This window comes from Pinus tabuliformis, chromosome 8, assembly GCF_031772625.1.
Source record: "Pinus tabuliformis cultivar Carrire ecotype Pingquan chromosome 8, CPIR1, whole genome shotgun sequence".
Classification (NCBI taxonomy): Eukaryota; Viridiplantae; Streptophyta; class Pinopsida; order Pinales; family Pinaceae; genus Pinus; species Pinus tabuliformis.
The window spans coordinates 531562442-531575423 of NC_142294.1; the positions used below are offsets into that span (position 1 = coordinate 531562442).

The following is a 12982-nucleotide window of genomic DNA, read 5'->3' on the forward strand; positions in this document are numbered from 1 at the left end:
TCTTGTCTGGCCTTCTACTGTCTTGTAGCAATAGACTTCACAATTCAGAGTTGGTTTCATCTATCAACTTTCAGTCTTGTTGAAAAGGAGGGATTGGACTCTAGACACAACATACATTCCAACTTTCCAAGTCCAACAAATGCTTTAGTCCATAAACTTAGCATTCTCTTCTTTCTTTACTCCTAGTATACTGAACTTCATTTCTACATTACCTCTAATTCTAGGTCGGGTCGAGATCAAAGAGGTATTACACTCATGGCCTCCAATATCGACACAGTCACATACTCACATAGGACACATTTAGGCTCTATTGAATGAACCTTGAACAAGATTTTTTTTATCCAACGGTATTTTCTGGAACCTTAAATGTTCAACCTTAACAAGCAGTGGCTCATGTAACAATATGCTTTTGACTTTTGGAAAAAATTAATTTGTTGAATCTTTCCTGTATATTTTCAATCTACTTTCATATCTGCACAAAGTATGATATTTTTGTCTTTCATATCAGAAAGAGTTTTCTCTGAAGCCCGCCTACCTTTGAAGCATGAAAATGTATTCCTCAATAGGTCTCAAATTGCAAAATTTCACCACAATCCATGTGCATGTTCTTAGAAAAAAATTGACTTAGCATTTCTTCACACTATTGTTCATATCTTTAATAAAAGGCTCCTCAATTAGTTGTAAAAATTATCATAATTTTGCCCTTGTCGTCAAAATAAATAACCCTCACTGCCTAGAATCATGCTTATCAAAAGTTAGCAATGTTAGTTCAAACCTTTCACAATGAGGATGATACTTCTGTCCACTTCATTGTTGTAACAAACTATTTATTCATCCCATCTTGTAGATGAAACTTAGCAAATTTGAAAGAGATCACATGCCCAAAGTTTAATACGAAAACCATTAAAAGTATTAGTTTATGTCTTGATGGTTGCATTAACAATATACATAATTATTGTTATTTTAAACACAAGTTATCATAGATTTTAGCTAAAAGATCAAAGGTGTCATGATTGGGCTTAGCCAACAAATCATTTGTGATGGGCAATGGTTCTTCGACAACTAGTTACATCCATTTAGTATTTTTCTCTTGATGCAGGTTTTCCATGTCTAATATGCTTAAAGGGATGCAGAACACCATCTCATCCAATAATGGTTGAGGATCCTCATCATCCTAACTATCTGACCTTTTTTAGTGCCTTTCACATATTAAAATTTAAGTATATAATCGAAACTATTAACCCAAAAAGCTGAAAAGCCTTACAAAATCTTAAAAGTGTGGTTGTATGCTATTTTGAAGCACATATGCTAACTTAAGAAAAAACAAGACACTTTTAGAGAGATTAGTGAAAGTTGAGATGCAAGAGTAGTTGAAATAAAGTTTCCCTATAAGAAGAAGTTGACACTCACAACTTTGCATAGAAGGTATAATGAAAGGCATGAAAAATATAAAAACGTCAATAAATTTTCATTTGACGGGCAAAAGAGATTTGAAATTCCAACCCTGACTCCACCTGAAATAAAATGCAAACCTTATGATTAATTAAATGCCTTCAGAGGTTAATGACAGAGCTCTGTAGGCAGCGTGCAGAGCGCACTGTTGCCACCTGACCACGAATGTAATGATGAAAGTGCTGTAATATTTTCCTGGACATATTTTGCTGTTTAATTGACCCAAAAGAAATTTGTTGGAATGAGACATATCGTACCGTGAACAAAATTTAACTAACACACCTGTCAACAAACTTCGGCCAAAACCTCAGGAACGGTAAATGTGTACACAACGCATGCTTTCTTTAGCTTTCTTTGTTGGAACCTTCTTCACTGGAGCTTTCATCACTGGAGACTTCTCGCCAGCTTTCTTCAATAAAGCTTTCTCCCAATCGCTGCGCAGCTGCTCGACTACTCCAGCATCCCATTGCAGTTGGGGACATCGAAACACAATAAGATTCTCCAACGAACTCAGCGGCTCAACATTGGGTAGCATCTGTAAATTGGAACAATAGGCCAAGTCAAGAATTCGGAGTTTCGTTAAGTTCCCAATCGAGTCTGTGGAGCCACGGCAGAGAGTCGCACTTAGCCTGCCTTGTATATCATCCGGAAGTATGTTGGAGATTTTACGAATTGTGCTTCCCAAAGTTTTAAATCATTTTTGCCACGAAGAAGCGACGCAATCACTTTAATGAATAATGGTAATCCATGGCAGAAATCCAAAAACTTTTCAACCTCTTTGTCAAACTCTGCAGGGGGATGACGCTGGCCGAACGCATGCGAGCAAAAGAGCTCTCGCGAGTGCCGTCGATTGAGGCCTTTCAGAATGTATATGGATGACTCTGGGATGCCGGAGCTTGTGAGAACATCCTTATTGCGGGATGTCACTAAAATTAAGCTACCGGTTTTAAGGACATCCCTGGCTGGATAAAGTAATGCTTCCAACTGCTGAATATGATCCACATCATCCAAAATAATGAGAGAATCAGAAGATGGGAGATAGCTTCGGAGCTTTCCTTTACCTTGAGTAGTGCTGCGTATTTCCATGTCCTTTTGAGTTAAGTCCTTTAGTAGGTATTTCTGCAAAGTAGTTAAAGGATTGTCTCTGATATCCTCCAAAAAGCAATATCGTTTGTAATTTGATCTTTGATGGTTATAGAACTCTGTTGCTAGATTAGTTTTGCCAACCCCACCAAGACCCACAATTCCTATAACTCTAGTCTCCCCGCTTTCCCACTGCAGTGATACTCTGGTTTCAAATTCTCTTAGTTTTTCCTGCAAGCCTTTTGGATATTCTGACACAAACCGCGGTATTTTAACATTTTTCAACACCCCTTCCACCACGTCTTGAAGGAGCTGCTCTACCACAGGAAGGTTGACCCCTGTTTTCACACTAAAACCAAACATGAACAGCGGTTGAGCAACGCAGAACCGGTTTCAACTGGAAGGGCAGTACTAAAGATCTCTAACAAATAATACAAGCGCTCAGTAAAGCCTGGGAAACATGAAGGGGAAGAAGAATTTCTGAACAATTGAGTGATATGTAATTTAAATCTTCTTTGATCTTTATGATTAACAATTTAACCCTATTTAGAGACAAATAGGGCGCACTCATTTGTTGCTGGTATTAAGAGATCATTTTCCAAATTGCCATGAAAGATGCAAACAAAAACCGATTGCCAGCATTTTCCATACAAGTAATTGAAACATACATTCATGTGCACAAATTGAGTAACATATTAAATTCAAAGATAATAAAATAAATACACATTCCATGGCATGCTACATATAGTTCAATGCCTGATACATATACAAAGTAGTGAAATGTATTCAATGATCTGAAGTATCTATGGCTCTGATTCCCGCCTAAGCAACTACAGTCTAGGAGTACTGATTATCCATTTCCTGTAGAGAAGCAACCAAAGTCTAAAAGTACTGATTATTCCTTTCCTGTAGATAAACAAGCTGTAGTGCAGAATATTATCAAAGTGTGGGGGAGTCACAAAACTTATAAGCCCTCATGTGGAGTGGTAGAAATGGGGTGATTGAAAAAGCCATGGTGGGGTAGAGTAGCATGTCAGTAAAACGCGGCATGATGTTTATGATGGAAGGGGCTGAAAATGTCATTAGTTATATGATGATGGTGTGGGGAACGGTGAGATCTGTGATGTTTGTGGTGCGGGGAATGGTGAAATCTGTGATGTTTGTGGTGTGGAAAATGGTGAGGTCAGTGGTGCTTGAATTTGCCCTTGCATTTGAGCTTGTGTTTGTGCTCAGACCTGTGGCGGTCATGGTGGTGGTGCTTGTGTTTGTGGCAATGTGAAGGGGTTGGGGTAGGTCGAGCGTGAATGGTGAAGGTGGATATCCTATTTGATCTTTGTGATTAACCCTATTTACATGGTCTATCTGCATCCATCAGACGATTTAATCACATTTTGATTTTGTTCCCCCGCTTGGCATGCCTTAGAAGAATGGGAACTAATTGAAGCACGAAATTATGCATTTTTGGCTTTTCAGGTTCGAAGAATCTAACAGTATTCATTATAACTGTGACAATTTTATGAATTTCATTTGCTTTTGCTCTGTTTTTACTTCTCCTGCTCAGGAATATTTGTTTATTTGTTAATTATTTTTCCAAGAGATTTTATTGATCTTATTACAGGAGAACTTATTGCTACCACGTGTGCAAAAATCATCTTCGCTGCTTTCATTCCCTTTCAAAATAAAATGCAAACCGATAATAAGTGGCGGCAAGTCTGCCTACTTCACTGTGCAGAAATGCCTAGGTACAGTGCCATCTATCTATCAATTCAGCAAATTTAAATGCTAAGATTTACATGGAGGGGTGGTGTTCTCACCTGTTATACGTCTCTCCGTCGAAACCTTTTATTTCTGCAACGTCAGAGAGAGCCTTCCTCCATTTTTCAAGTGTGTTGGAGTCGTATCTCGGTTGGCCATCAACATTTTTTTTCTGTTGAAGTTGGCTTAGGGTTTGAGCGTAGACTCCCTTTCCGCCCTGCGTCCACCGAAGCTCTGCAGGCTTGACACCGTAGAAAACCGGGATAACGGTGGACTTAAAATTTGACATGGAGTCCACCATCAGTACGAGCTCATCCAGGCACCATTTCGAAGACGCATAATTTGGAGAAAAAATTGGTATGTGCACAGTGGCTGTTCTAATGGCGCTTTCAATTTGAGGGGTCAGATTCTCTCCCGCACGCAATTCCTGCTCATCTAAAAATACATGCGAAGGCGATGGTAGAGATCGGTGGCCAAGGTTTTCTTGACATCGGCGCCCCTATGACTGATGAAAACATCAAACACATAGCTTTCGTTCTCGCCTGGTGAGGAGGATGTTGAAGAGGCGGCCATTGGATAGAGAATAACAAAGAAGTAAAGATTGAAGATGTGTTGCAGAGGTTAGGAGGATGTTGAAGAGGAGGCCAGTGGATAGAGAATAACAAAGAAGTAAAGATTGAAGATGTGTTGCAGAGGTTGGGAAAGCATTTTAGCACGGACCAGATACCACGCATTGATTAAAGATAAAGCATTAAAGATCAAAGGAATTTCCTCACTGAATTTTGGAATCTTCCCACGGACCCAATACCACGCATTGATTGGACATAAAGCAGATCAGATTTCATTTTCCTACGGCTTTATGGCCTTCCCTAAGGAGCCCACAATTTTGCTTATAGGGTGAAATTATGGGTGAAAATTTTCAAAAAATCTGATCTTAGTGTTTGACACATTATAAAGAATTTTTGGGTGCTCAAAACTTTGAAGCTTCATAATAATAACTTTGGTTTCCAAAAATTTCTACTAAATTTAAAATTGTGTCAAATTGCCATTGTTTTCAAGGCAAAATTGTGCTCTGATTCATTTGATTATTCTCAAAATATTATGAATCTCATTCATATGTAAAACAATTGACATTGATGAAATGTTATGAATCTCATTCATATGTAAAACAATTGGCATTGATGATAACTTCACATTCTTGGATGTCATAATGGTCTCAATGGTCAGAAAAGTGGTTTCATTTTGTTTTTTTTAATAAAGATGACAAGCACACTCAGTGATTGGATGTCATAATGGTCCCAATGGTCAGAAAAATGATTTCATTTTGTTTTTTTCATAATGATGAGAGTGATCAAATTTGATTGGATGTCATAATGGTCCCAATGGTTAGAAAAGTGGTTTCATTTTGTTTTTTTAATAAAGATGACAAACACACTTAGTGATCTCATGTCATATGGTTTCATTTTGTTTTTTTAATAAAGATGATAAGCACACTTAGTGATCTCATGTTAGAATGGTCCCAATGGTAAGAAAAGTGGTTTCATTTTTTTTTCATAAAGATGAGAGTGATCAAATTTGAAGTACTCGTATTAATTTCATTTGGAAGAGTATATACTCATCTAACTTTTCAAGGATGAAACGTTAAAAAAAATTGTACTTCAATTGACAAGTGTAGAGTAAATAAACCTTTTATTAAAAAAATGCATAAATAAAGTAATGCCCTTCTAAACCTATACATCTTGAAAAAATTAGATTGTGATTACATCAAAATACCCCAAAATTTCAATAAAACTAGTAAATAAGGAAAGATTTTTCTCAAATTTTATTTAAAAAACAACCAAGCAAATGTTTCTTTCATTCATTAGATGATTTTCAAAAATATTTGGACTTACATCATTGAAAATTTCAATCTATTTGCACAATGACAGAGGCTTTCTACTTTTCATTTGTTTCCATACGTCATAAATAACATTCCGATGTACCTCATTTACAGCGTGAGGTGCACTAAAAGAGAGGAACATCAACATATCTAGCGTCTCAAATGAAAGTCTTGATTTATCATTGTTTTTAATCTCGTTTAATTTTGAGAAGCCTCTTTCACACATTGTTGTGCTTGTTGGAATAACAAGAATTGTTTGCTATAATTGCATCAAATATGGAAAGTCTTCATACAATTTAGGTTCATCTCCACATAGATCTCATGCTCCAAACATATGTTTTTAGGGATATGATTTATAAATAGTACAAATAAATTCATCCATTTCACCCAAACTTCTAGCAGTTCTACAATAGGTGATTCCCCAACACTAAATTTTTGACATAAACATTTCAGCCATCTTTTAGTTTGAGCATGCTACCTAGAGATTCAATCATCTTCATAACAAAACATTTTCCCAAAATAATACAATCATCTATTGTCCCTGATGTTTGCATCTTTGGCAAACTTTCAAACCTCAATGGATGTAAATGTACCATACCTATGTTATCCACAAATTCAAGGGTCCCCCCTTGTGCTTTAATTAGAAAAGAGGATATGTGGATTGCACTTGCCCTAAAACTGCTTCCTAAAAATTGTTTGTGAAACATGCTGATAGAAACATCTAGAGTAGTGCCAATAGATGTAATATCAACATGATCCTCTTGAAACTTCTTATTCAACTTATTTAATTCAATTAACACATCTACAAGTAGATGGATGAAAAATTTCATTTGAAATATTGTTGCCAACTCATACATTTTTTTCTCCCTTGATTCCCAATCTTTTAACAAAGCACACATGATTTTAACAAGTCTTTCCATGACTTTTCCTCTAGAAAGCCATCTAATTCCATGAATTTGTAAGACCTCTAGCTTAGTGATTTGGAATGATCCCATTAGCTCTTTCAATTCTCCATGTCTTTTTGTCAATTTCCCAAGCCATGAATAAACTTTGTTTGCAAATTTGTCAATATATTACAACTCTCGAAAATGAGATGAAACATCATTTGTAGTTAATGATTCTCTATGAGCTATGCAATTGATATCTAATAAATTAGGAGCATCTTGATGAAGCTTAAAAGATAAACCTTCATGAATACCCCTCATGGAAGATGCACCATCTGAGCCAAAACCAACTAACTTCTTCAAAGATAAATCCATCTATGCTAAAAGAGTTTTAAGAGCATCATATATCCACTAAGTTGTTCCATCCTTTATATGAAGCATATATATAACCTTTGTTACACATTGACCTCTTCCTCCATTTGTCAAATATGTAATATAAACAATCAAATGGTGTTTCATAGTTCGATCAATGCTTTCATCAACTAGAATTGACTAAAATGGGCTATGTAATATCGTATCTTTTAAATGTTTTAAATACATCACATTAGCAGCTTGAAGAAATTATTTTCATGATGTCGTGTTTGTGTATGCAAAATATTCATTTGATAAAGACATGTTTGGAGCACATTTATACATGTTCAAGTCAGATATTGACTGATACATTTCTAAAGATAAATCATGTATAACAACAAAGTACATGTTTTCAACCACTGATATATTTCTCTCCTCCTCAACGTCTAACATTAGTTCTACGTGTTTAGTGATTGGAAGATTACTCCATTTGCTTTATCCTTCCAAAATTTGTAAAGAAAATTTATGAGTTTTTTATTCTACATGGCGAACCAGCGCACTAACTTGAAAAGTGGTACTTCCCTCTTTAGAAAATGGAGTGTCTCTCTTAAATTTAATACACCAAGAACATTTTATCTTTTCATTTCCGCTAAAATATTTCACAACCTAAGCCCATGGAATGTAAGGTCCCAAACGCCAATTTTTTTTAATAGATCTGACACATTTTAGTTTTCTAATTAAAATGCTTTCAATAAAAAATACCTAACACAAAGGGATCTAAAACAACAACCTCTTATTTATATTAATAATTGAAAACAAAGATACATGCTCATACAAGTCATACTAAATCCCCTATCAATGGCATGTATGACTACTCATCAAATGACTCGACCAACTAAAGCACACTTGTGGACCCTGGATGGATCCACTAAACAAATTACACTGCGGGGTTTTTGTCCCAGTGATCAACTAAAACTAGCCACACCAAGTTCTCAACAAAAACTCAATAGGATAGACAAACTCAATATGATCCAAATGCCTATCTCCTCTCCCTTTTGATAGGTTCGATGGAGTCTCTAGATGCCTTTCTTTTATTGTTCTTGTAAAAGACAAAGACAAATACCATGGGTAAATACCATGACAAATCCCATCCATTTTGAACATATCAAGAAAAAAGAATATTACAAATCCTTCAACCCCGATATTGCTTGCCCTCAAGAAATTCATAGTTGCCTATCAGTATGGTTGTTCGAAGCAAACGCGTACCAATACAGGGGTACCATATGAACCACTGAATCATCATAGTATGCCATTGTATCATCCAATCAAGGATCTCCTGATGCGAGGATACCATATCAACCTCTGGGTCCACTACCCATCAATAGACCCACTGGCATGTGAATTGCTACCTGGATCCCAATCTCACCATTGAATCAACTTGCCATCAACAGATCCTCCTAGATCCCAATTCCACCACAACCCAACTTCATGGCCCATTCGCCATGGATCTAATTGTATCACGTCCCAACTGAGAATGACCTCCTAGGAATCATATTATCAACTAGGTACCAATTCATAATCTCTTGCGTGTACATATGAGGAACAACCCCACCATGTGAACGGGTCGACGTAGACCAACCATTATGCTATGTAAACCAGGTGAGGTGTCGTATGACACTTGTCCTCCACCATGTGACACGTGTCCTCCATGCATCGTGACCAGTTCAACCGGTGTAGGGCATGTTAAGTCCCCTTGAGAACACATACTCTCGTTGTTGTTTCGTCAGCTGCCTTATTCTGTTCGGGCCGTTTACTTGCTCGTTTCTCCCCCCGGGTACTTGCGTGACGTTGTTGGTGTTCCACTCGGTTGATTCCATGGTAGAGGAGTATGATTTCATTATCAGAAACAATGTTAAATTGGGAAGTGGTCCCAAGACTAGCTGACAAGTCAGTGGTGAGTTCCAGATGGCTTTACAAGGTAAATCAAGCAACAGATGGGAGTGTCAAGAAACACAAGGCCATATTTGTGGCCACAGGGTTCTCTCAGGTGGAGGGAATTAATTATGAGGAGACCTTTTCTCTAGTAGCAAGGTACTCTTCAACCAGATCTATTCTAGAACTTTCAATGCAGATGAGATGAAATATACATCAAATGGATGTGAAGAGAACATTCCTCAATGGAGTGATTTAGGAAGAGATGTACTTTGAGCAGTCGGAAGGATTTAAGACCTTCAACAGAGAGTCACATGTGTGCAGACTCAAGCGAGTGCTATATGAATTGAAACAAGCACCTTGTGCTTGGTACACCATGATTGAAAACTATTTCACTAGGTTGGGCTTCACCAAAAGTGAAGCAGATGTGAACCTTTACCATATTGTGGTTGAAGGTAAATTATTGATTATAGTATTATATGTCGATGATTTAATTCTAACATGTGATAAGAAGCTGGTGAAATCTTGCAACAAGGATCTTACAAGAGAATTCATGATGAAGGACTTGGGGCTCATGCATTATTTCCTTGGTATGGAAGTATGGCAAGGAGATGAGGAGTTGTTTGTCTCTTACGGCAAGTATGCCAATGAGATACTGAAAAAGTTCCACATGGAGAGCATCAAACCCATGGAGACTCCTCTAGTAGGGAAATGGAAGAAGGAAGATGCTACTTTAAGTGAAGTAGTGGAGGCTACTATTTACAAGCAGCTTGTGGGTTCACTTATGTATTTGGTGAAGACATGATCAAACACATGTTTTGTAGTTAACTAGCTTAGTCAAGTAATGGTTAAGCCAACCAAACTCTGTTGGAAGCTTCAAGGCTTCACAGATGAAAATTGGGTAGGGAGTGCATCCGAAAGGAAGAGCACATCAGGGGGAATCTTCAGTATTGGGTCAACAGTAGTTTCTTGGTATAATAGGAAGCAAAGATCTAATCCGGATTTAAACAGGAACACAACAAATTACAGAGATAACCATAAACACAGATATGCAGTGGAAATAATACTTCATTTCATTAATGTAAAATACTGAAATATGCTTACAAACAGTAATGGAAATAAACCAGCTAGGGTGATGGTAGCTTATCTCTAAGAAGAGATGTGGTGGCTACATGCCTCTGAACTGTGTTACAATGAGGCTCGAATGCCTATTTATTGTTGAGAAACAATGGAAAACCCTTAACATTCCAAAACCTCACCCTAGAAGATGAAACACCAAACTGTGGGCCCCGTTTGGGTAAATTGGTACATCAACTTCCCGAGGTCGTAACTTTGGCATACGATCTCCGTTTGACGTGTGTAATAGCTCGTTAGAAAGATATATCCGAGCACTACCACTTTGGGAAGGGCAACATTAGTTCATGGACCCATGTTGCCCCCAAATTTCCCAAGAAACGTCATTTAGGGCCTCAAAACGGCTTCGGAAGTTCAGGACTCGAAAAACTGCTAAAAATAGTAAACTATGCTACAATTTAGGAAACTGACAAAGCTGAAAGAGACAGTTGTGGGGGTCCAAATGGGATAGGTGGGTGACCACCAACATCCACCTGGATCATTCCTCCCCCCTTAGGAAGCAATGGTCCCCATTGCGTTGAGTTCCTCCATCTGCTGAACTTCGTCCCTGGTGAGCTGTTCTACAATCTCTGATGTGTCTAGTAATGGTGAGAAGCATGGTCGAGTGCGGTACACATTAAACACTTTGTGCAGACGAAGGAATGGAGGAATGTTGTGCTTCAAAGCATTATTTCCCACAACTTTAGTAATGGTGTAATGACCATGTCGACGTGGTTGGAACTTTTGATGGGCTCTTGTAAGGCGTTCTTTCTGTCGATGCAACCAGACTTTGTTTCCCACCTGAAACTTGTGTGGTACCCTTGTGGGTGAGGAGAAGTTGTTCCTGTGTTCTGTCATGACCGTATCCCTTTGCTGTTGCTATTGCGTGGAAGAACCCTTTGTGGGGGTCATGGATGTAGCAACGATCTTCCCCTTACTTTGGGAGTGAACCAGACAGATGAATTTCCTGGTCTGGGAGATGAGCTTGCTGCCTTTCTTAGTAGTGATCAAAGAGGTGGTAGTAGGTGGGGCTACCTCTGGTATCCTGTATAATGAATTATTCAAAGAAATAATGACAGCACGAGGCCTTGACTCATACACAACATGTCGCCTCCACAAGTATGGCTGGCCTAATAGTACATCACAAACATCCAGAGGTGTAACATCACACAATACCTCATCTGTGAAGGGCTTGATTTTGTAGGGAAGGCGACATTGTTGGCGGACTTTGAGATCTCGTTCTTCATGAAGCCACCCGATACTGTATGGCTGCGGGTGTGGTGTAGTCGGTAGGCCCAACCGCTTCACGACCTCTGCTGAAACGAGGTTCTTCTGGCTCCCACTGTCAACAATGAATTACAACGGTGAACCCTTCACCCACATTTGTGAGTGGAAAAGGCGCTCCCCCTTCTCTAGGTCTTCAGGCTCATTCTTCTGGATCTTGGCAGTGGCAACAGTGGCGCTGGGATCCGCATCAATGATCTGCTTCCCTTTGCCATTCCCCTTGTCAGGTTATGGCTTAGGATAGGAACATGCATTTGATTCAGAAGCCTTCAACTCGGCCACCAGCGACTGCTTGGTCCGACACTCACTTGTGTTATGAGTGGGACTCTTGTGGACCACTGATCCAGATTTAAACAGGAACGCAACAAATTACAGAGATAACCATAAACACAGATATGCAGCGGAAATAATACTTCATTTAATTAATGTAAAACACTGAAATATGCTTACAAACAGTAATGGAAATAAACCAGCTAGGGCGATGGTAGCTTATCTCTGAGAAGAGATGTGGTGGCTACATGCCTCTGAACTGTGTTACAATGAGGCTCGAAGGCCTATTTATTGTCGAGAAACAATGGAAAACCCTTAACATTCCAAAACCTCACCCTAGAAGATGAAACGCCAAACTCTGGGCCCCGTTTGGGTAAATTGGTACATCAACTTCTCGGGGTCGTAGCTTTGGCATACGATCTTCGTTTGACGCGTACAATAGCTCGTTAGAAAGATCTATCCGAGCACTACCACTTTGGGAAGGGCAACATCGGTCCATGGACCCATGTTGCCCCCAAATTTCCAAAAAAACGTCGTTAAGGGATGTTACAAAGATCTCAAAGTTCGCCAACAGTGTCGCCTTCCCTACAGCATCAAGCCCTTCATAGATGAGGTATTGTGTGATGTTACACCTCTGGATGTTTGTGATGTACTATTAGGCTAGCCATACTTGTGGAGGCGACATGCTGTGTATGAGTCAAGGCCTCGTGCTGTCATTATTTCTTTGAATAATTCATTATACAGGATACCAGAGGTAGCCCCACCTACTGCCACCTCTTTGATCACTACTAAGAAAGGCAGCAAGCTCATCTCCCAGACTAGGAAATTCATCTGTCTGGTTCACTCCCAAAGTAAGGGGAAGATCGTTGCTACATCCATGACCCCCGCAAAGGGTTCCTCCATACAACAGCAACAACAAAGGGATACGGTCATGACAGAACACAGGAACAACTTCTCCTCACCCACAGGGGTACCACAC

At 38.8% G+C, this 12982-nt stretch overlaps 1 protein-coding gene across 1 annotated transcript; it reads right to left on the reverse strand.

The window, feature by feature from the left end:
• Positions 1–1472: 1472 nt before the first annotated feature.
• LOC149236497 (disease resistance protein Roq1-like) lies at positions 1473–5014 on the reverse strand. Its single transcript, XM_089372413.1, has 2 exons — positions 4350–5014; positions 1473–2884 (listed from the first exon to the last, which is right to left on the reverse strand). The coding sequence occupies exons 1-2, from the start codon at positions 4589–4591 to the stop codon at positions 2077–2079; spliced, it is 1050 nt and encodes a 349-aa protein (XP_089228539.1). The 5' UTR covers positions 4592–5014; the 3' UTR covers positions 1473–2076.
• Between the last annotated feature and the right edge of the window lie 7968 nt (positions 5015–12982).